Below are 22,269 nucleotides of genomic sequence, written 5' to 3'. Positions count from 1 at the left end.
GTACTTGAGAAAATGTCTGAATAACTTTACAGAAGTTATTTTGCAAACAGAAGTGTTAAAAAATACGGGAGAAAGAATTTAAAACATATCTGAATGGATTTTAATAATATTAAAATATATTTTAATATTTCATCAAATGTATATTTCTCCTCCTCTGATATCTTTATACTTTCAAAGGACACATTCCTCCTTTAAGAAAAAACAACCCACCAAGACCTTCTCAGTTCCACATGAAAGTTCTCCTTTCCTACTGTTCCAAGTAACACTCAAGCAGAGAGAAGCATGAAGCAAGAGTATTAAAAGAAAGAACTCTTGGGAGATTGCACTCTGGAGATAACAGAAACTTAATTAGGTTCTAGTGACCCAAAATAAACCAAATGTGTTCAAATAAATTAAATAAGCCACTTAAAAAAAAAAAAAAGGTTAACCTTAAACATATTTAACATAGGCAAATATAAGGAAGATTTAACACTCAGTGACAACATGAAAATATCACCTTGACATGAGGAGAGAAAGCTACTGGCTGTTTGGCAAGGGGTAGACAGCTTCTCAGATGACTCTTGAGAATACAGAATTTCTGATGACTTGCCAAGCAGCATACGTATATCTTTTCATACAGGCAAAGCTGAAGGAGCTCCCTGGCCCAAGAGCATAGGAATAGCATTGTAAATCCATAATGTCCTCAGCAGTCAAACTATGATGTAGTGGGTAGGCAAGAGGCCAGGGAGGTGCACGGGGAACTGGCTGACCTGCTAGGCTCAGGGGATTGTGGAAGCCACTCACTAGAGCTGTACTGGAGGGGAAAATACCACTCAGGGCCAATATCATTTAACATCCTTATTAGTGACCTGGTTGGTGGGACAGAGCACATCTTCAGCAAGTTTGCAGATCATCCTCAAAGAGGAGGAAGAGTTGATACACCAGGTGATTGTGCTGCTGTCCAGTGTGATGTCAAGAGGCTGGAGATCTGGGCTAAAAGGAATCTCCCGAAGCTGAGCAAAGGAAAATACCAAGTCCTGCCCTCAGGGAGAAAGAAAACCCAAGCACTCATCCAAACAGGTTGAGGGCTGTTTAGCTCAAGAGCACCTTTTTAGTAAAGACACTGGGGATTGAATTGGGCAGCAAGTGGAACACAAGTCAGCAGTACCCTGGACCAATGGAAGTGATGCTTCCTTTCTGCTCAGCCCTGATGAAAGCACACCTGCAGGGCTGTGTCCAGGTTTCAGATCCCTAGTACAAGAGACATGGACCTACTAAATAAAGCCCAGTGAATGGTCACAAAGATGCTGGGAAGAATTGGAGCCTTTATGATACAAGCAGCCTTTGATAATTGCTCAGCTTTGAGATGTAAGAGGTCAAGGGGCACATTATTCGTGTGTGCAAATACGTGATGGGAGATAGTAAAGAGGATGGAGCCAGACCCTTCTCAGTAGTGTTTAATGAAAGGAATGGAGGCACAAACTGTAAAAGTGGAATTTCATTAAAACATCAGAAAAAACTTTTTCTACTGTAAGCATGATCAAACACTAGTATAGATGCTCAGAGAGGTTGGGGAGTATTAAGCCCTGGAGATAATTAAGACCCAACTGCTCAAGACCCTGAGTAACCTGATGTAGCTGAGTCTTCCTACAGCTTCCTACCTTTCCTCTGCTCTGTTTCTTTCATTTTAATTGGACTGGTTGAAATGACTGGTGAGTTTAACTCCCAGACAAAAAACTGCATTAAAATGAAGTTACAGGTGAAGAATGGTAATTACAAGGCTTCTTAAATCAGCAGGTAAAAGGTAACAAGATAAAAAAGCTCTGCAATTAGATGTGCTCCAAGTTTAAGCTGAATATGAGACCGAACTATAGCCATCCATCAATTGACTCATCTTCATCTGGGAGTTTATAGCTGAAGACTGACTGGATTTTTGCCATCAAGACATATGCTTTAATGAATTCATTCACATGGTGTGGATTAGATGGAAAAGAGATGGGCAACGTTGTTGGCTGACACTGTACATGGAATGAAGCTAGATGAGTTTCTCTCTTTTTTTTTTCCTGCCCATAAATTCAGTGGAACTTGGGTCTTGCAGCCTCACATCTGTACAGTTTCAATTTCAACAAATAGTCAACATGCTATATCTATGAAGGGTCAATGCCAAGTAGACAAAAAGTGCTAACATCACAGAAAATTAAGGTTTTAATCCTGGTCCCCTTTCCTTGCCGCTTTTCAGGAAAGTGGATCAGAAGTAATGTATTAATGCCATTTCAGGCAATGATGATGCACACTCAGTGGGTGACTAGAAGTGACAGTGTTCTGTCTCCAAAGGGATGGAGCAGGAAAAGTGGAATGACATGAAAGTTTGATAAATGTGGAAAAGTTATTTCATGAAGAAAGAGTACACATTAGGATTGCTTCTTTCAAAGAAGTTATAAGGATGCTGAAAAATATTATAGACATGTTGGCCCTTAAAAAAGATAATTAGACATTGCAGATAACGTCTAACAGGAAAAATATGCATAATTTATGTTTGACTTCTGCAGATCACTTCTACAAGATATCCTTGAACCTAGAAATCTATAATAGTTTTTAAAAAGGTTTGGACATTTTTTTAATCAGATAACAATAATGTCTAGAGTTACTGTAAGCAGGATGCAGAGTAATGTGTATCAACATGTGTATTTGAGGATACCTTTACATGGAGAGAATGAGCATGAAAGGGAGAGATGAACATCTTTTCCCTGATCTATCTTACTCTACTATGGGATTTAAAAAATTCTTTTCTGAGGCACTTGGTGCTGAATAAAATGGCAGTGGATAAGATGGGCATTTAACTTGAGAAGTAATTACCAGGTTATAAGTAAATAAGATTACTATAGCTGACAAGAAGCAAAGGAAAATTTTATGGTTTGTTCCCTGGTTTGCCTGCATCAGTGAGTAGTTGTTTATTCAGATTTATAAAAGGGCTGTGGGGCAAAACTGAATTCCAGCATTGCTGGCCATTGCTGAATGTTAGTTAAAAGGAATGCGTTTCACTCTGTCTAAGAAGTAGAGAAGTAGAAGTACTCACCTGACCTGAAATGATATTACTGCTTGCATCTGTCTGGCCACAGTTTAATAAATGAAAAAAAGGAATCATGAAAGTCTTTGCTATCAGCTTCCTGATGAGCCACAGGCTTTAGTATTTCACCAGCAATTTTCTTAGGTCACCAAAACTGTACTACTGGACAGTAGTCAAGATTTGGTGTCTGTCTCACACTGACATCTTACCTAGGTCTACAAACTGGGAGGTGTTGGATCTGATCCTCTGTGGGGTCCAGACAGGCTACTGTGGAGCCTGTGCTGGAGCAGGGTGTGGGACAGAGTACTTGCCAGCCCTCTTGCTGTCACCTTGGCACTGCAAGAACTCTCCAGCTGTGAAAGCACCTTCATGGCCACTGGAAGAGCTGTATCCCAATTTCTGCCTCAACCTCTTTTTTTCTCTTATCCAAAGACCATTTTTAATGCAAAGTGGCCAAATGTTTGGAAACCTGACAATACATGGAATGAGACGTAGTACTTGATGCTAGAAGGCTACAGTGCATGTTTGCATTTTGAATAGAAAGAACTGAGAGGAAAAATGAGGGCAGGGTAATTGGGGTTTAAAAGAAGAGCAGATGAAGGGATCGAAAAAGGAAACAGAAAAGTCATCTCAGAGCCTGTGGCAGCAGAAAAGAAGGATGGGCAAAGGAGCATGAAAGCAAAGGGGCAGAAGAGCGTGTCACAGCATTAATAATACTTTCTCTTTGAAGAGAGTTCTGACATTCTGTGGAGGTATTTTTGGCATCAGAGTTTTAATATGCATTTTCATACAGCTTACATGCCTAAATCTTGCAGTATTTTGAAGTACTCTCCATTGCTGTGCTTATGCTTCCCTTAATTTAGAATAGAGTTGTGATTCTTCCCTAAGATCCAAATTAAAAATATGACCATATACTTCTGTACAGTTTTTTGATATTTGAGAATTGAATTGCAGAACTTGTAAAAACATCCTGGTTAGCCAGTCCTGAGGAACGAGTTACTTTGCTTCTCTTCAGAGCTTCTGTTGCTACCTTGTGCCTCTAATTTCTTCCAGAGGGAGCACTCTAATGAATAAGTTCATTAGCTTGTTACTTTTGCACATAATATTCTTGGTACCCCTGTTAGAATCATTACCAGAGATGTCACTTAGCACCAGAACCTATTCATTATGATTTGCTCAATACATTGATTGAACATGGACCAGTAGTCACAGACTTTTTAACACTACTTATTAAAAAAATCCTAAAACAGGTTCCAGAGGTGAAATCTTTACTCTTGTCTTGCCAATATTTCAGACATCCAACTGCATACACATCTGATTTGGGGTGATAAGCTAGGTTTATGCAAGTCACATAAATTAACACAATTTTACATTTTGCTTCAAAATATCAAATGTGTTTTCCAGAACTCGAGGCTTCGAGAACTTGAGTAAGATTTCAGAGCAACCAATTTTCCCTTCATTCAAGATCTGTAATTCTCATGTCTAAAACTTGAAGAGTTTGGTGAAATCACCAAGTACCAGTGCTCTGTGGGTGTTTTCTCTGTTCTTTCAAAAATGCAAATCAAACACATTCTCAGAGTCCAAAAGGGCAAACAAATATGAAAGCATATTTGCCTCCCTTACTATATATTAACATATTTGTTAATAAATATATTAATAAATATATCTTCACTGCTAGCATTCACAGGATACATATAGTTTTCCTCTGAAGTACTGATGTACCTGAATGAGTACCATACCTGAATACCTTAGAGGTTTCAGTCTAGCTGACCCCACAGCATGGCAGTGAACTTAACAGATCTCACTGTTTTCTAGGTATCTCTTCTAAGCAGAAATCCCAATTATCTCAGTTAGGGTATGTATGAAACATGGCAGAGTATAAAACCGGACCTGGTCCCTCCTAAATGCCCACTTATCACCTGTTCCAAAAAGTTCCTAAAAGCTGGAAATGGAGACTGTTTAACTGAAATTACAGAAAAAAAAGCTTTTTTCCCCCAGTCACACATTCAGTAAAGATGCAGACATTAGAAATGCATGTATTTGCACTCCTGTAATTTGGCATATTCCACTTGCTTCAAAATCTCATGAAGTTTTGTTCTTCCTCTCAGATCCAGAGACAAGAGATTATAGGTGGGTTCGGTTCAGAATTCACACACATCTCCTGCACTTGAATAGGCAATAAACTTTTACATATTAAATCACTATTACAAAACAGAAGAAAAAAAAATCCAGACCTATGCTAACCAAATTTACTTACCTTAGGTACAAACACAAGGCAGAGAGTAATGGTGCTGCAGAATATTATGACTAAAGCAACAATGCAGAACTGCACATTGGGTTGGTCTCGAGTAAGGAAGGAAACAGCAGCACCAATAATGCACATTATTCCCACGTTGTATACACTCATCCCGATGTACTTGCTATCATTCAAGGCAGGAATGCTGACATTTCGTGTTTCCCAGGCCAGGAAACACCCAAATAACTGAAATTGTAAAAGAAGGAAAAAATATGATAATTAGAAGAGGAATTGGCTTACATACAGAAAAAATGTTAATTTAAGACAGGTATGTTTTCCAACTTGACAAATATAGGCAATATTACAATACAGAGATATGCACCTACCTTTTACCCAATATCTAACTACCTATGTGATTTGATTTGCTCACCAGCACAGACGCCTGCTTTCCCAAGAAAAATGTGAAACTTGGAATTAGTCATGATGGGAGCAAACTTCTCTAAATGCTATGTCTACCCTTATCTTACACTTTTAATATTTTTTAAAGACAGTCCTTCCTGTTTGTTTTCAAGGATTCATGAAAAGATATAATGTAAGGTGTTCTTTTCACTATTTTTAGTACCTGTTCTCAGTATATTCTTATCAATCCAGTCAACCATTGAATGATTATTACCTACATTAATAAACAGTAGTGTCAAGATGTGTCCCATAAGAAACAAATATACAGTGTAGAAAATATCACCCTGGTTGGTCAGACTGCAGTTATAATGTCTTTTATTATCATGGGAGTTGGTAATGGCCTTTCAATTGCAGTTGTCTAATGATTTCTGGCACACAACATTCTTGTGGCAATTTTTTGTTGGCTTTTTCTTTGGTGTATTTCTAAGTTTTAACCCATTTCTCATTCGCAATATGCTTTTGCAGTTCAGCAGAGGAAAGTCTTTAGTATAAGGAGGCTGTCTTCATCCTCTGAAATTTAATTAGACTTTTCTACAACATGGACTGCTGCAAATGATTACTTTCTTTCACTTGCATTCTTCAAGGATATTCTGGCAACACAGTAAAATAATAAATGAACTCAAGACATTATAAATAGGTAACCGAGCCTACAGTCTAGGCAAAGCTTGGTAAGAGTGTGTGGTGCCCTGGGAAGAATGGAAGACAGCAGAGGGTATTAGAGGAAAGGGAAAGAAAGAGAGAGGAACCATCACTAAGACCCTTTCTAGATTTTTCTGATCACATTGCAGGGACAGACAAGGAGGAATAAAAAAGGTGCATTACCACTGACCTTAGTACCCTTCTTCCCAGACCATCACATTTACCTATGGAGAAAATATCTTTTATGCAACTGCAACCCATGAGGTAATCCAGGAAGGATAGAGGTACCTCCAGGTAGAGGTCTGTGATGATTCCACTTGGGGGTTAATTGCAGTTGCCCAGTGAAAATTCACCTTCCACTTTCTTTCCAGCGGAAAAACCATTACAAATTTCAAAGGAAATAAGATTAGAAGAGTCCAAAACCTGGACTAGAAGAACACTGTTTGGTTGCCAGTCAAGCACAACAGAGCTGGGGGACAGAATTATTTTTTCTGTATAAACTCAGTTTTGCCCTTATGTGCTTTCACTGCAAGTTAATAGCTGCAAAGCTCCCTGATTATTTCCTTAGTTTTTACCTCAACTCAATGATGGAAACAAGCCCAACCATTTGCAACTCAGCTGCTTTGTGTTCCCACAGAAGCTACCAGGCTGTAGCCACTCACCTACTCTCCTGATTTGAGAGGGCAAAGATAGCAAAGCCCTGCCTAGGAGGCCCCCAGCAGCTGCCATGCTGTTGGTATGGCAGCTATAATGGGGAGCAGCTGAGCCTATGGGGAGGAGAAGATGGGTCAGGTGACCCAAATGGACCAATCTCAGTATTCCTTCCCATGGTTATCAGTATAAAATGGCTCCTAAGAGAGCTTTCCTGAGGCCTCTCTGGCTGGTTTGAGTCTTGTCTCTGCTTTTTTCACTGGAGAAGAATTTTGTTCATCTTTTGCCTTCCCAATTAGGACCAGCTTGGTTGTTCTAAGACTGTTGTGAACTGTCACGGAGACCCTGGACTTGGGCATCCCTGTCTCCAGTCTTCTCCAGCATGTGACTTTTCTGGTTGGGAAGTAATTACCAACTGAGGAGGGTAAGTTTACATATTTTTATATACATTTGCAATTTGATATTACTGCTTCATTAAACCTACTCTAGGTTTTTCTTCCAACCTTAAAGTTTCTCTCCCTTATCCCTTTCTTCATCTTTCCCTGGGAGAATAGTTAGGAATAACAGAGAGCATCTGTCACCTAGTTACTGTCTAAAACCATGACACCTACTCACCCAGGCAATTCATGCCAGGATTTAACACCAATCTGCCAGCCTTGGCCTCCTATTGCTGAGCTTGTTTGCTAGCCTAGTTTATTTTCTTGCCTACAGCACATATGTTACCCAGACACATGTTTGTCAGCAGACCCAGCTGGAAGGCTTTGGGGGATTAGGCATCTGCTCTCTGCTTGTGCAGTGTGGCAGGCTGGAGGTGTTGCCTGGTCCAGGCGAGCCTCCTGCTCACCCCTTTTCCAGTGCTACCATTGCTGTCACAATCCTCATCAAGATAGGTAGGCAGGGCTGGCCCTTCCCAGCACCTGGTCTTGCAATAATTACCCAGTTCAGGGCCTGGGACAACTTGTCTGTCACCAGCTGTCCACCAAACCCAGATCTCTGGCAGCCAACTCATTGCCAGGCACTTACTGCCCCACTGCTGACCCTTCAGCAGGACAGGTGTATGGTGCTTGCTCAGCACTGTGAGCAGAACCACATTCAGTATCTTTGAGCAGAACCTTGGAGGAGCAGGTCACTCCACTCCCAGTGCTCTAATTTTTGAAAAGAAACTGTGTATATCTAGAAGAGCTCAAGTAGATGTGTCACACGACCTGTAACACATCCTAGCTGATTAATGTCACACCTTGACTGCTCAGCCATCAGATGCATCCACCTGGCTCTGCAACTGTTTTCAGTTTTCTCCCTATTAGATAAAAGCAACTCAATCAAATGTGAGAAATGCAAAAATTAACAATGAGATTAATGTGACTTAATCAAATGTTAAATATTTTCTAAAAGTAACATTAAACAAATGCAATTAAAAAAAACATCAATTCAAAGATTTTAAAAGCTGTGTTCAAGGACTACGACCTGAAATGAGATGTTTGTAATATGCATTACACACTGTGACTCATACACGTGACCTTCCCTAATTCTGCAGTTTTCTTGGAAAAATCAGAGCACCATAAGTAGAGCTGCCTGCTCCCCAAGGTTCTGTTCATGAGGCTGAACCTGTGCTCTCTGCCCAACAGTGAACAGTTGTTCCGTGTTGGTGATGTAGAAGTGTCCAATGGATAGCTGGTGGCTATCCATAGTTTTACCTTTTTTGCCCAAGTCATCCTTGGCACCATTCCCCTCCACATGTTCGTGCAGGACACGGTCCTAGTCAGTTCCCTTGTCATATCCCCGTCTGTTTTATTCATCTACTTCAGAAGGACTAGAGCCCATGCCTCACCCTGGTACCTTGCCTCTTCCCCTGCTCTTCCCAGCAGCCTAAGAAGTGCAGGAAAAAAAGTAGTGGCTGCTGCTGCAGGTAGAGCATGGGATGGAGCTGCTCTTGAGGGGTCAAGGCATATGTAGACAGCTACCTGGAGAGGAGAGAGGTCTCAGAGCCATTCAGGTTGGGCAGCTAAGGTGGATAAGCTGTTTATCAAGCTGGGTAGCTTTGTTCCAGAGAAGCAGTTCACCACCAAATACATTTATTTTCAGAGCCCCTCAGATAACCAAGATAGTTCCCATAAGGAAGGATGCAGGTAGCTCTGCTCTGGGGTCTGGCTCTGTGCACTCTTGGTGGTGCTCAGCTCAGCTGTGCTACACATATACAACTTTGCCAGCCTCTGAATGGACAAAGAAGAGAACTGAAAAGTAAAATTAAAAAAAAAAGAAAATTGATTCTGCCCTAGATCAAACAAGGCGAGCTCTTTGGATAAAAGGAATCCTTGTGCATATGTCTATATCATGTTTTTAAAGGGCTGAGACACTGATTAACTATGGAGAAGATTTCTGTCTTCCCCTGCTACAATTAATTTTTAATGGAATTTTTAGGGTTGCAGGTCATCCCTCACTCTCCCCCATTTCTCCCAATATGAACACATTCCCTTCCAAAAGCATTATTCTGGGAATACAGCCAACATACTTAAATGAGGCCAGCACTTATTACAAGTAATGGGCATGAATTTATAGCAGAGGCTTATAAAGCAATCTAAAATATCAATTATAATGGAAGAAGATAATTTGAACAGTGTTGTGGGGTTATGGTTTGGCCCATTCTCATTTATAATTGAGAACAGCATGGAAAATGGTTAAGTATCTTCCAGATGAAAGGAGGATATTTATATGATAACTAAAGAAAGGGAAAGGCTCTTGTACAAGTGGGTTTCCTCAGAATGATGCACTATAAATTTGAGAGTATTGTTTTTAATTTTTATTGGCATTTTGGGAAAAAAAAAGTCTGCCTCAGGAAGACAGCTCTCCTTTTCTAAATGTCGCAGCTCGTCTTTGAGACTCAAACATGGATAAGAGCTAAGAGTTCTGTGCAGCCTGATGCCAAGACAGTTGTGATGGCACAACTGCAATTTCCTCCTTGTTTGCCTGCTCCATGGGGTTGATAAGATTTCTCCCCTGAGACAGAGCCTTCCTGAGGGAACACGACACTTTGCTGCCTCTCTCCACCCCCCCACCCTCCCCCATGCCCTTCTTATTTTCCCCCTTCCTGAGGCTCAGCCAATTTGTACAAACAAAAGATTCACTTTTATGACTGCAAAAATACTGAAAATCACTGAAATGGCTTGGTTGAGACATTGTTAGTGAAAGGTCTGTATTTCTATGATTCCCTGACTAGTTTTAAATATGAAACTTATCAGCTCTGGTATAAAAACAGGTCCCCTGTATCAGCTGCTCTGCTCCTGGTTCCTAAATATTAATCTTCCCCAGCTATGTAAATCATACTTCTCATTATTCTTGGGGGCACCTAAGTCTTGAGACTGCTGTGCAATTTAAGGACTATGTGATATTTAAGGCTGTCTGCTGGGATTTGCAATGCAGCTGTCTCTGCTCCTATTGGGCTTTCCTCCTTGAGGTCTTAAGCTGATAAATGCTTCTTGGGGTACATCTACTGGCTTGGGATCCACACAAAATACAGCAGCCACTGTCTTTGTTCAACACAACGATGCTGGTGGTGACCATGGCACAGCTTTATGTTTGGAAAACGTGGCACAGTTCCAAATTTTGCCTGAGGTGTACCCCGTAGCTCCAGAATAGAGGTTGTTTTCAGAAGGAGCTCTCGAGCTTCTTTCAGAGCTGTCAGGTTTTACATAATGAGAGACTGACTGTCTTAATTACTTGGGCAATTGTATGGGAATGTTCTGATCTCTGCTGAGAAATTTGATTAAACAGCCTTTAGAGGAGTCGTGTGAGAGCACAGGGAGCTGGAGTCGGGCAGCTCTTAGCAGTGCTCACGTGCTAGATTTGGAGAGGGGCAGGACACCTCTGTCCCCTCTGTTCTGTACCAGCTGGGTTAGGCAGCTCCTTGCTGGCACTTAAAATTCCCATCCTCAAGCTCCTGATGGATCCTGTGTATGACAGAAGGAGTTTGAATAACTCAGGGCTATCCATTCTCCTATTGAAAGTAGTTATCTAACAGATAAGGAGCACAACAGTCTCCTGTCAAGTCTAATGGTCTAATTTAAGTCCCTTTGGGCATCTCCACTACAGACACACTGTAAATGCAACTATGAAAGCTTCCTGCATCATTAGGCATTAACTTAAAGCCTTTTCTCATTTTTATTTACTAAATACACCTCTTGTTGATGTAGAAAGTGTCATAAAATGTTGGTTTGGGTCTTCTTGGAAGGCATGAGCTGTGATTACATGCAAGATATTGGCTTGTTTCATCTTTTGTTTGAGGGTAGGCAGTTTCCATTCAAGACAACACTGATTTAGAGTATTTATAGCAGTTGATGTGGTGGGTTTAGGCTGTGATGTCAGTACACCTTAAAAGCCTGTGAGGCAACCATTGTATAGACTGGGGGGGAACAGTGTCTGAAGACAATGGGATTATACCAGTGGTCACTAAGAGAAATACATATTGAATTCTTAGAGGGAGAACAGGGCTGCAGAATATATGAAATTTATGTTTACAGAGTTTAAGAGGCAAACTTTAATTTTTAAAAATCTTGTACTGACTACGTGGTGATAGCTGGCTATGTAATTAAAGTGTTTCTAGCTGAAGAATTGGAAAAAAAATTAACAGTTTTTCAAAACTCTGGTAGCTAGTTGTCCTGGTTTGGACTATGACAATAGTGTATTTTAAAACTTGTTCACCAGAATTACTGCTAAACACAGTAACAACTTTTTACTGATCCATGACATGTATCACTACAACAGTGTCTAATTTGCATGTTGGACTGCATAGACTGGCAGATGACAGGCAGGAAATTATTTATCCTTCCTCTTGGGAGTATTCCCTCTTGCCCTGTACTGCACTTAAACCATTTTGTCGATATATTTAATTTCAAAGTCATGTCTGCTTATTCTTTGAACATGGGTTACAAATAGTATTAGTAAAGAAAGTTATACTAAAGATTTTATACAAAAGCAGAGAAATAACAGAGGAAAAGTCTCCAACCTTGTCAGAAGACATGCTTGCTGATAGCTAGAGGGTATGGTTCAGGAAAGATTATATGGTGGCCCAGGCTGCAGCTTTTCAGCTAATTACTGTACTGTAGTAGTGCTTTCTGAACTCACTTGTGGATCACAGCCCTGCTGTGATGCATGAAAGAAAAAAAAGCTAGCTTTTACTTCAAAGATCTTATAGCTGGGAATTTTTCTTGGTTTGTCTTTGAGGGTTTTTTGGGGTTGTTTGTTTGTTTTGTTTTATCCTTTGGGGAGATTTCCCCTCCTCCCACCCCTAAAAACAAAGGGGCAGTTCTGGACCCTGGCCTGTAAAAACCTCTCAGTATGAACAAACTGTTCAAAAGTTGGAGTTGTGGCTTTTCCTACTCATGTTCATTCATGAAATCCAGATCATGACAGAGTGGGTTAATTTTTATTTCAGTAGAATGGCTGCAGAGTATTTTCAATGAGACTTTTCAAAACAAAACAAAAATACATGTTGATTTTTCAGATTTTCATAGGAGAATTGGGTGCTAAAAAGTACTAAGCATTTTTCAGAAAAAATGTGGTAGTCTTTTTGTTTTGTTTTTTTTTTCTAATCACCAGCACACCAAGCAAGGTTAACAAACTAAAAGACAAACTATACCCTGATAGGTTTCTTACCCTCACAGTCAGTACAATTTGATGTTAAACCATCACTCAGGCTCCTGATCAGGTATAAGTCAGCTGTGTATTTAGGTCATTTTTCACAGAGATGGACAGTTCTAAAGGGAAACTTTATATTTTCACTGAGTACTAGAATAACAGCTAAACATTTTTTAATTGCAAGATATTGTGTTCATCAGGAGGATTTTCTTTGTAAAGGTCTTGGCAAAGTCCTTTATGCTGCAGGGCACTTAGTATGGTCTTGCTCAGGACAAGATGGAAAAGCAGCTGCACAAAACTGTGAACATTAACATGCATCCAGATAAAATTTTCCACTTTATACTCCAGCCTCCCGAATCAACAGGTTAATAATAAAATCTTTTCCCTTTTTTCTATTGAGATGGTATTTTTCTTTCTTTCATGTAGCCTCTGCTTAGCCATGAAACACGATAGTGACTCATTTGAAACAAACACACCATTGGTTATTAACAAATATCCATTTGATCACCTTTATACTGACTCCAGCACAAGATCACCACAGACAGTTGTAAAGCTGTAAAACAATCCAACATCTCTGAGAAAAAACAAATGTGTGCTACAATCTGCATCTGTTTCTGCTGTATAGAAATTGATGTCAGGAGACATGTAAGGGAATGCTACAATAACTGTATTATTCCAAGAATATATTTGAAGTTTCTTTGCTGTCATGGTAGGAAAAAATTTATCCCACAAAAACATATGGTAACTTGTGTTTTGGAAACTAAAACACTGTCAATGTTTTATTAAAGATGTAACCAATATCTGGTACCACTATGAACTAGCTTCTCCCACCACAAAGCTAAACTATCTTCCTCTCTAATCACTGCAAGATGGGACAGATGGGTTGGTGCTAAACCACCATAAATATGAGTCGGAATCGTGCAAATTAACAGAAAGCAGCAGTTCCTACTGATTATTCTTTTCGATCGGGAAGGGAATTAGGAAATAATGCAAGTAAATGTGCTAAGAATCAAAGATAATTTCAGAAAACAATTGGGAATTTTAAGATAATCTGTTGACTATTCAATATTTCTACATATAGGATTTCTTTCTTTGATTAAGAGATTAGTGAGACATTTTGTTGATAAGAGTATCATGAGATAATCAGGAGACACTTATAGGAAATCATCCAGTGCAATTGCCTGCTCAAAAAGCAGGCTTGGCTATGAGGTCAGACCAGGCTGTTCATAGCTTTACCCAATATGGTCTTGAACCCTGCCAAAGATGAAGACTGATCAGCCTTCCTGGGCAACCTGATTCACTGCTTCACTTTTCTCAGAGTGAACACCAACCAACAAAACACAATTACATTGCATCTATATTGAGTAAATACAGTAAAACATTAAAAATGTGGAGTGCAAGTCACACACTACAGCTCTACTATTCAAAAGCATGGGCTAGATATACAGGGATGGCTTAAACACTTTAAGCAAGGATGGTCAGGCCATCCCTCAGTATCATCTGTAGGTGCCTGAATGCTGCTAGGACCCAGAATCATAGAATCATCACAGTTGGAAAGGACCTTCCAGACCATAGAGTCCAACCATCAGTCCTACACCACCTTAGCCACTCAGTCATCTCCCAAAGCCCCACATCTTCTGGTTGTTTAATACCTCCAGGGATGGTGACACCACCTCCCTGGGCAACCTGGTCCAATGCTTTCAGTGGAGAAATTTTTCCTAACACAACAATAATTTCCTAACAATAATCTAACCTGAACTTCAAACCCCAGGTTTCTGCTTCTGTGCACAATTCCTGGAGTCTGGCTGGGTATTTGCTTTCTGGTGCCTGCCACACAACCACCCTCTGCCAGAGTTCAGAGAAGAGGCATTTCAGGCTAGGGAGGTCCAGCAGCCCCAGCCAAGCTGCCCTCCTGCCCATCCTCTCAAGGCAAGAGCACCAAGTGCTGACTGAAAACTGCTGCTGGGCACTGCAGCCCAACCTCTAAATCATGATACTACTTATTGCAGACCTACTCCCAAGTGCACAAAAACATTGGAAATATAATGCGTATAGATTATCTATCAAAATGAAGGTACCTGAAAAGGGAACAGGAGCAGCAGCAGGAATATTTACAAACAGTAACAAAAATATTTGGTAATGATGCTGTAAATGATCTGCCCTAAACTTCATAAGCATAAAGAAACTTTGCATATCTTAAAAGTTGCTTGGGTGGCTGTAGAATGTAAAACATACAAGCAATAAAATGGGCCAAAGACTAGAGAGAGTGTCAACAAAGGTTTAAAAGAGGGAATTCATAATAATGATTATGAATTCAAGTTGTAAGGTATAAATAGTGGAAAGGGGAGTTAAATATATAGTAAAAAATGAATGGCTAGCAGCATTAACAGAATTAATAAGGATTTACAAAAATTTATGTGGAGAAAAAGGAATTCTGATAATGATTCATTTCCTGGAAGATGACCAACTCAATAGTAATAATGCAGGATAAGATATGCTTAATGAATAGTTTTGTCCTATATTTATATAGATGTGGAACCAATGCACTCAAATCTTGCCAAAACAGTGAAATGCAGCTTATTCCAGCATAAGAGAACTGTTAAAAATCCAATCAGCACAAGCTGCTGTAATCAAAGGGAGCCAGTAGCTTGCATGCAACAGTTTTAGGAATTCATTTAGAAGTTGTCTGGACTGCTGAACTTAATTGCTGATATTTATTGGAATTTTGGCAAAGCTCCAGCTGAGATATGAAGAGGCCATATGGGAAAGAGAAAGGGGAACATCTTCAGTGATTATAGAGCTATTACATTCATTTCTGTCCTAAGCAAATTAGTGAAATGGCTGATCCAAGAATGCTGGGAATAAGTGACAAAAAAACAAAAAAAGAGAGAGAGAGAAAGAGATAGCAATATGATTTAACATTCTATTACTTTTTTTCAATGAGATTGCAAGACTGAATAAGGATAATCTAAAGATAATCACATTTATGCAGCTTACTTGGATTTTTCAATGGTGTTTGTTATTACTGCATGGTATTGCAGTTTAAAAATAGTATGTTACACAATCAATACAACAAACTTAAACTCATTGAAATCTCAGTGGTAGATCTCAACGTGTAACTATTAACGAGAAGCCACTGAAGAAGAGGAGAGGTTTCAAGAAATTCCTAACCTAATGCTGTCTCTTATTTGTAACATTGACTTGAAGGAGGCTACAACATCATGGCTGAAAGTTATGCAGAGGAAGCAAATGTGGGGAAGAGTAAACACTTAATAGATGTAATTTTCATAAACCATTAAGACTTTTAGAAAAGTCACAGATATTTGACCAAATTTTGAATAGTTTGCCTAGGAATTAAGTAATCAGGTTATTTTAGAGATAGGGGGATAACATAGATGCAAGACTCACCAAGGTTCAAGACTTGAAAGTCGGAGCTAGACAAGTCCAGCCTAGTGATTAGAGTGCCTTAGGAAGCAGAGGGATCCTTTCAGACTTGAAATTAAGATTGAAAATTATCCCAAACATTTATTTTAGTTGAATTAATACTTTATTTGGCTTTGTACATTTATTATGAATTCATGCTAAGAAGTATGTAAACTATAGTGAGCAAACCAGAACAATGGAATCAGAAGGAATCAAATTTCTTATTCTTAGTGACCCTTAATAAGTACCATGATGTATATGCAACAGGTTTTCCTACCTCCACCTTGAAATACTGATGTTTTCACCCTTAGCAAGATTAACCAATGACCATATGTTATAAGTATGTGTTCAGCAGAAGTCATTAGATATCTTAGTTGTAGCTTAAAACATGCACAGTTAACACTTGCATAGCAGAAGTAGGATTTGAGACACAGAGCAGCAGCAAAACTGCCTGAAACCTGTTTCTCCATAGCTGAGTATTATGTAACTGTAATAATACATGAGCAACACCATGAAACTTTCAACATATCTAAACCATAAGCCTAATGTTAATTTAATGCATTATCAAGAATAGGGGAATCAAGCTGTAGACAAGTCTAGTGTGAGTGGTTAATAACAAAAGCACCCCAGAGGAGTCCAATTTATCCTTAATCTGGTATTGTTCTGGCTGAGATCAGAAGAACAGCTTATACATCTCAAAAAGCTGTCAGTGCTCACTAATAATGCATCATTGGCAAGTTTAAGATGGTGTGATTTCTATCACCCTTTGGAATATATGAAATAATGGTCCTTTTCAACTGTTTTAGTAACTGCAGCAGTAGTGGATCAAGGGTTGGACTTGATGATCTCTGAGGTCCCTTCCAACCCAGCCAATTCTATGATTCTATGTCAATCTACATCCTCAGAAATCAAAAGCCAGACATACTGCAACTGATGGTCACCATGTACACACAGACAGACCCTGAACTGTGTGCAGCCTTTGAGGAGATGAACCTGATACAGAAAAAACCCTGAGCACCCTATGTATGGTGGGACTTGGCTAATATGAAGACTGATAGGATGACAAGGGTAAGATTTAGGATGGTCACCTATTATTCTTTGGTCACCAGCCCTGTGGAGTCTGAATCCAGTAAGTGAGAAGCCTTCGTTCAGCTTTTCTCACATACCTTCAAAGGCAATCAAAGAATCCTGAATCCAACTTTAAATGTTTGCCTACTTCAGTATAGAAGGAAACTGTACATGATGGAGAGTAATGCCTTCCCATTTTTTGCCTTGCTTTGCCCTTCCCTGCCCATCCCTGCCCTACCCTAAACAACTTATTCGCTGCATTATTGCAGAGAATGTCATCAGAATGGATACTCTTGGTTTATATCTTCAAGCCAACAAAGAAAAGTGATTTTTCTAAGTTAATTTTTAATATTCTCAATTTGAGATAAAAATTAGTTACTGAAAATAATTTTGGCCTGAGTAAATAACTAAGCATTTCACCTTAATTATTACTTTGTACTGTAATTAGCAATACTAGCTCTCTAGTATAAAGTATAATAGAGGTGTTGCATATTAGATAACCCTTTATAAAATTATACAGTAACGTGAGAGGTTCAGATTTTTCTTCAAAAGGCAAAGTATGTGTGGGACCCAGAAACATCATTGGTGATGAGATAAAAAGCATAGATCCTGTTGTCCTCATATAGTTCACTATAGCAAATATTTCAGTGATTCAGAAGAGTATCTTCCTTTTTCATATGAAGAGATTTGTGTGACAAAAGGGAACTGGAGTAATAAAATGTGGATTATTTCATTGGTGGTTATGAAACACTGTGTGCCTGAAATAAGTATAATGAGTAATGCCAAACAGCATCTGCAAGGTTAAACAATCTCAGTCACTTATCTTGTAGAAAACTGCCCAACACATATGCCAACAAATCAGTCTAGGGCAAAGGACTAGTGAGAATTAATGCAGTTTGATTGATTATTGTGCAGCACAACTCAAATATGAAAGACATTAAAAAAAAAAATCAGAATTTATTTTTAAGCTATTTAAAGTTATTTTCCCTCTTGAATAAAAAAATAGAGATATTTTAAATGGAAAACATTATTGAAGCTATTTTTTGCCCTTTCCCCCCCTGTCCTCATTTGTTTGAAACATTCAGTAGCTTTAAAGGAATTTTAATTTTATTTGTTCATTAACACCACTGTAAGTAAACCAATGTATTTACTTGTTTACTTTTCAAACAGAGAAAAATGTCTTTACATAAGGAGCCCTGGCAAACTTTTCCTGGAAGAACAGAAAATGAACCGTTCAAAATTTCTATACAAGGAGATGGAAAAGTAAGCAAAAGTATGGAAAGCAGTTGTTTCTTTTAACAAATTATCTAAGAAAATGTTTTTAAAATTAAGTATACAAAGTGAAAAAAATAGTCTCCCAAGTGAAAGTAAAGAATTTACTGACAGATATGTCAAACCAGTAATAAGTGAATATACTAGAAAAGGGACAAAAGTCGAGAACTTCTTCCCTGACAATAAATTAATGACCCAACAGATACAAAGCAGCACCACGTAGAGTGGAAACATTGCCATAATGCTAAACACCTTGTCAGCAACTGGGCACTGAAGCTGTTCTTTCCAGTTTAGCTGTGTCTCTTTGGAAGCTCTGGCTTTAAAAAGAGAAAATCAGACATTGGTAGTCTGCAGGTTAGGAAGAATCAAACAAAGAATTATAAGCAGGGATTTCAGAAGCTCCCAGCTCACTGCAGGGGCTTTGACAGCCTGAAGGAGTCCTTCACCTTTTATTTGCACTGCTCTGGTTTGAGTTGGACTTGTTCATTGTCTGGAGCTTCTTTGCACACCAATGTAGTGGTGCATGCTGGTGTGGTGGGATGTGGTTTCTCATAAAGCTTTTTTGTCATAAAGTTTTATGCCAATAGACAATTCTGTCTTATTGTGGTCCCAGTGCTGGTCAGTGTCATGACTCCTAAATTCTTCTGGTGGCATTGCCAAACAAAAATCCCTCGATGCTGTGCCACATACTAAGGTTATTCTGAATCCAGATCCAATTAGAGCTGCTCAGTAAGAAATGCTGAGGTGTGGTTTTTTTCTCCTAATTTAATAATTTTTGGGGGGTGAACAATGTTCTTGCTCTTAGTTTCACAGCCTGCTTGGATGTATTTATAAAAAGACACATCTACGACAAAAAGTTGTGGGTTTTTTTTGTCTGGCTGGGGTTTTTTTGGTTTTTGGTTTTTGTTTGGTTTTGTTTTGTTTGGGTTTTTCTTTATTTTTTAAATGGAAAAGTGAGAAAACCTCCTTTTGGTTGTTAGCTCTCACCTGGGAACTGGAAAGACTTGGTGGTACTGCCTTCTCTGCTCTCCCCAGCAGACAAGCCTAACCACCAAGCTACTGACTTTAGAATGAAAAGAAGAAGAAGAAAAAAAAAAAAAAAGCTCTCATCCCTTCCTGTTGAATGTCATTTTGCATATTTAAAGATCTTTCGGCCTGGAAAAAGCAGCCTGAAAAGCAGCAGGATCTGCATCCCAGTGGAGCAATCATTCACTGTGGGAGGGATGCCCAAGTAGTGCAGGCACCGACAGCTCCCACTGCCCCAGGGATGCAGCACCACTTGTGCCAAGTGGAAGCAGCTGACCCAGTCCCTCACGGGTGCCCTAACAAACAGGCCTCCTGCAAGTGCAGAGAACAGATTGAACCCTTTGGGCTGTATACTCTGATGTTTTTCTAGATTTAGGATCCAGATGGGTCTCCACTCAAGTTAGGTGTTCAGCTGGTCAGTGCTGTTAAAATCAGGAAGTTTTAAAGCCTACAGGCCTAGGAGGTTTTAATCACAAATAATCACCTTAACCTGGTGTTGTTTTTTTTGGTTTGTTTTTTTGTTTTGGTTTGTTTTTTTGTAACTATTAAGGTTCGGGATTCCTGGTTCCTGAAGTTGACATTAGGAACTCAATATTTTGTGGAGATGGGCCTCAGGGACAAAAGGGTTATTTTGATTCAGGTTCCAAATTAATCCTGCATCTCCTGGTAATATTACTGAAGGACATGTGCAAATCAGAGGCAAACATCTAGAATAACCTAGTTCTTCTGCCTTTTTGGAGAACCTAAAGGAATTCAGATGATCAAGCTTCTTTAGTTGCAAAATTGTCTCATTCACGAGCCCACCTTTTCACTATTAAATTTCTTGGTTTTGATATATCTGTTTTCTTCATCTTAAGTGCCATTAACATCTTATTTATTTCACATATGTCTATATCCACATATTACCACCTAACAAACTTTAGATGAGGTCCAATTATAAAAGATGTATCCAAGGAAGTTTTAACTCACTCACAGCCATCAGGAAAGCAAATACAGCCCAGTGCATGCTATCAGCAAACAGCAGCTTGAAGTAGGTGTTGTGCAGAACAAGTTATGCTTACCATCAGCAGCCCTTTATAAGCATAGACAATCCCAAGCCAAATTGTCATGTGAGTGTTTTCGCAGTGCTCCAAGATTGGTCGGATGGAAATATCTCTGCCTGCAGGGTCCGGCTGCAAAAATAAAAGGCAAAATATTTGGATCAGGTTTCATTTGCATCCGCCCCTCAGAGGTACTTAAGCATGTTCTCAGTAGATTGAGGATGCACAGACTACAATACAGAATGCATAATTTAAAATGAAATTGTGACAACTGCAGAGCCATGAACCTGCAGAGGAATTCAGTGAAAAGAAAACAACTGCCTGATAGCTGCCACCAGGTGAGGTCACCTCTACTGCAAACCAGAAAGAAAATGTCTGAAGTCACTCTGTCTTTAACAGCATCAGTCACATTTATCAGCTCTAGGACATCTAATTTTTCTACCAGGCAAACAGCTTGAATGCAGAGACATGAAAATAAATGTGCTTAAAGTCATCCTTCCTTTCACCTGCAGTTCTTGTGTCACTGGCAAGTGGCTGATAAACAATGTATGAAACATTGCTGTGTTTCAGGTGTTTTTTCATTGATATCCATAAGCTAAATCACAGACCATATGCTATGGAAATTACAGCAGTAGGTGAGAAGGGAGTATAAATCATAAAAAAAATCTGGAAAAAAAAATGTCCTTTAGAACAAATGAACTTCTATGCAAAATTTAGCACTGCTGGAAGTTTTGCAGCTTTCCATTTATTTTGAAAAGGAGACTGGATAAAAGCACAGAATCCAGAGGACTTGCAGACTACCAGGACTGTTTGTAGGAGGGAAAAGTCAAAATAAAGATTATAGGCAAATGTGAAAGAACCACCTCCCACCCTCAAAACTTTTTTTTTTTTTAAATTAAAAAAAAAAAAAAAAAAGAAAAAAAGAGCATTAAGAGAAAAAAAGAGTTTACTCAAAGAGCAAATGGGTTCTAGCTACTTTGCTGTCCTCAGTTAGAATAAATATTATGACCTGGTCAAACTGCTTTTTAATGGTGTATATGAACACAAGGTAATTTGTGTATGTGATTCTATCAGATCCTGTTTTAGTTAGATACTGCAAATTACTCCTCTTGGCTGTTCTGAGCTGTGTGTGCCTACAGTCTGGTGCTTTACAGAAAACACTGAAAAACTGGAAGCTATTTTGGTCTTTCTGCTTTGGAAGAATGCATCTGAACTTCAGCTAAACTAACTTCACCCCAGGCATAACTTTCTGTATCTGATTGCCCCAGAGGGCTTTGCAATTTCCCTTTTTGATGAATAACAATGTCTTATGATGCCTTATGCAAAAGTCTAATGGTTATTATTATTATTCTTGCTTGCTCTGATCCTGGTATGAATTTTGCAATGGCTTTCAGGGGTCACAGCACTAATCCACTTCTCGGTTTCTTCCGTCAGTCTTTTTGTAGGTGAGATAATGTCCCTGACTTTGTTCAATGTAAAAAAGTAATATAACAAATAAGGAGATAGACAAAGTGCTGGGGGAACCCCAAACAACCTTGTCCTATGCACTGCATAGTCAAAAGATCTGTAACTTTCTTAGCAAATCCTGCAGTAGGCAAGACATTAACATTTAAAATTCTTCTTATCCTGGACTTCTGTAGGAAACCTGAAAAGGAGAATAAAAATCCTTGAAAAGAGGTGTCCTAATATAAAATAGGATAAATACCAAGAAGGCAATATTAACTCTCCCAGAGAGCTCATGACTCTGCCCTAATAGTTGCTGATGGCAAGCCAACAAC

General features: G+C 39.1%; 1 protein-coding gene across 2 annotated transcripts in view; it reads right to left on the bottom strand.

Moving 5' to 3' along the window:
- The window catches only part of GABBR2 (gamma-aminobutyric acid type B receptor subunit 2), a 474,092-nt gene that overhangs the window by 20,737 nt on the left and 431,086 nt on the right, over positions 1-22,269 (bottom strand). For both annotated transcript variants that reach the window (XM_071736906.1, XM_071736907.1), the window contains exons 14-15: positions 20,513-20,623; positions 5,304-5,528 (exon numbers count right to left, since the gene is read on the bottom strand). In XM_071736906.1, the coding sequence (XP_071593007.1) occupies positions 5,304-5,528; positions 20,513-20,623 (336 nt within the window). The remainder of the gene's footprint in view (positions 1-5,303; positions 5,529-20,512; positions 20,624-22,269) is intronic.

This window comes from Heliangelus exortis, chromosome 2 (genome assembly GCF_036169615.1).
Source record: "Heliangelus exortis chromosome 2, bHelExo1.hap1, whole genome shotgun sequence".
NCBI lineage: Eukaryota > Metazoa > Chordata > Aves > Apodiformes > Trochilidae > Heliangelus > Heliangelus exortis.
The sequence above is the reverse complement of the archived record's forward strand: the minus strand, read 5'-3'. Positions and strand labels throughout refer to the sequence as shown.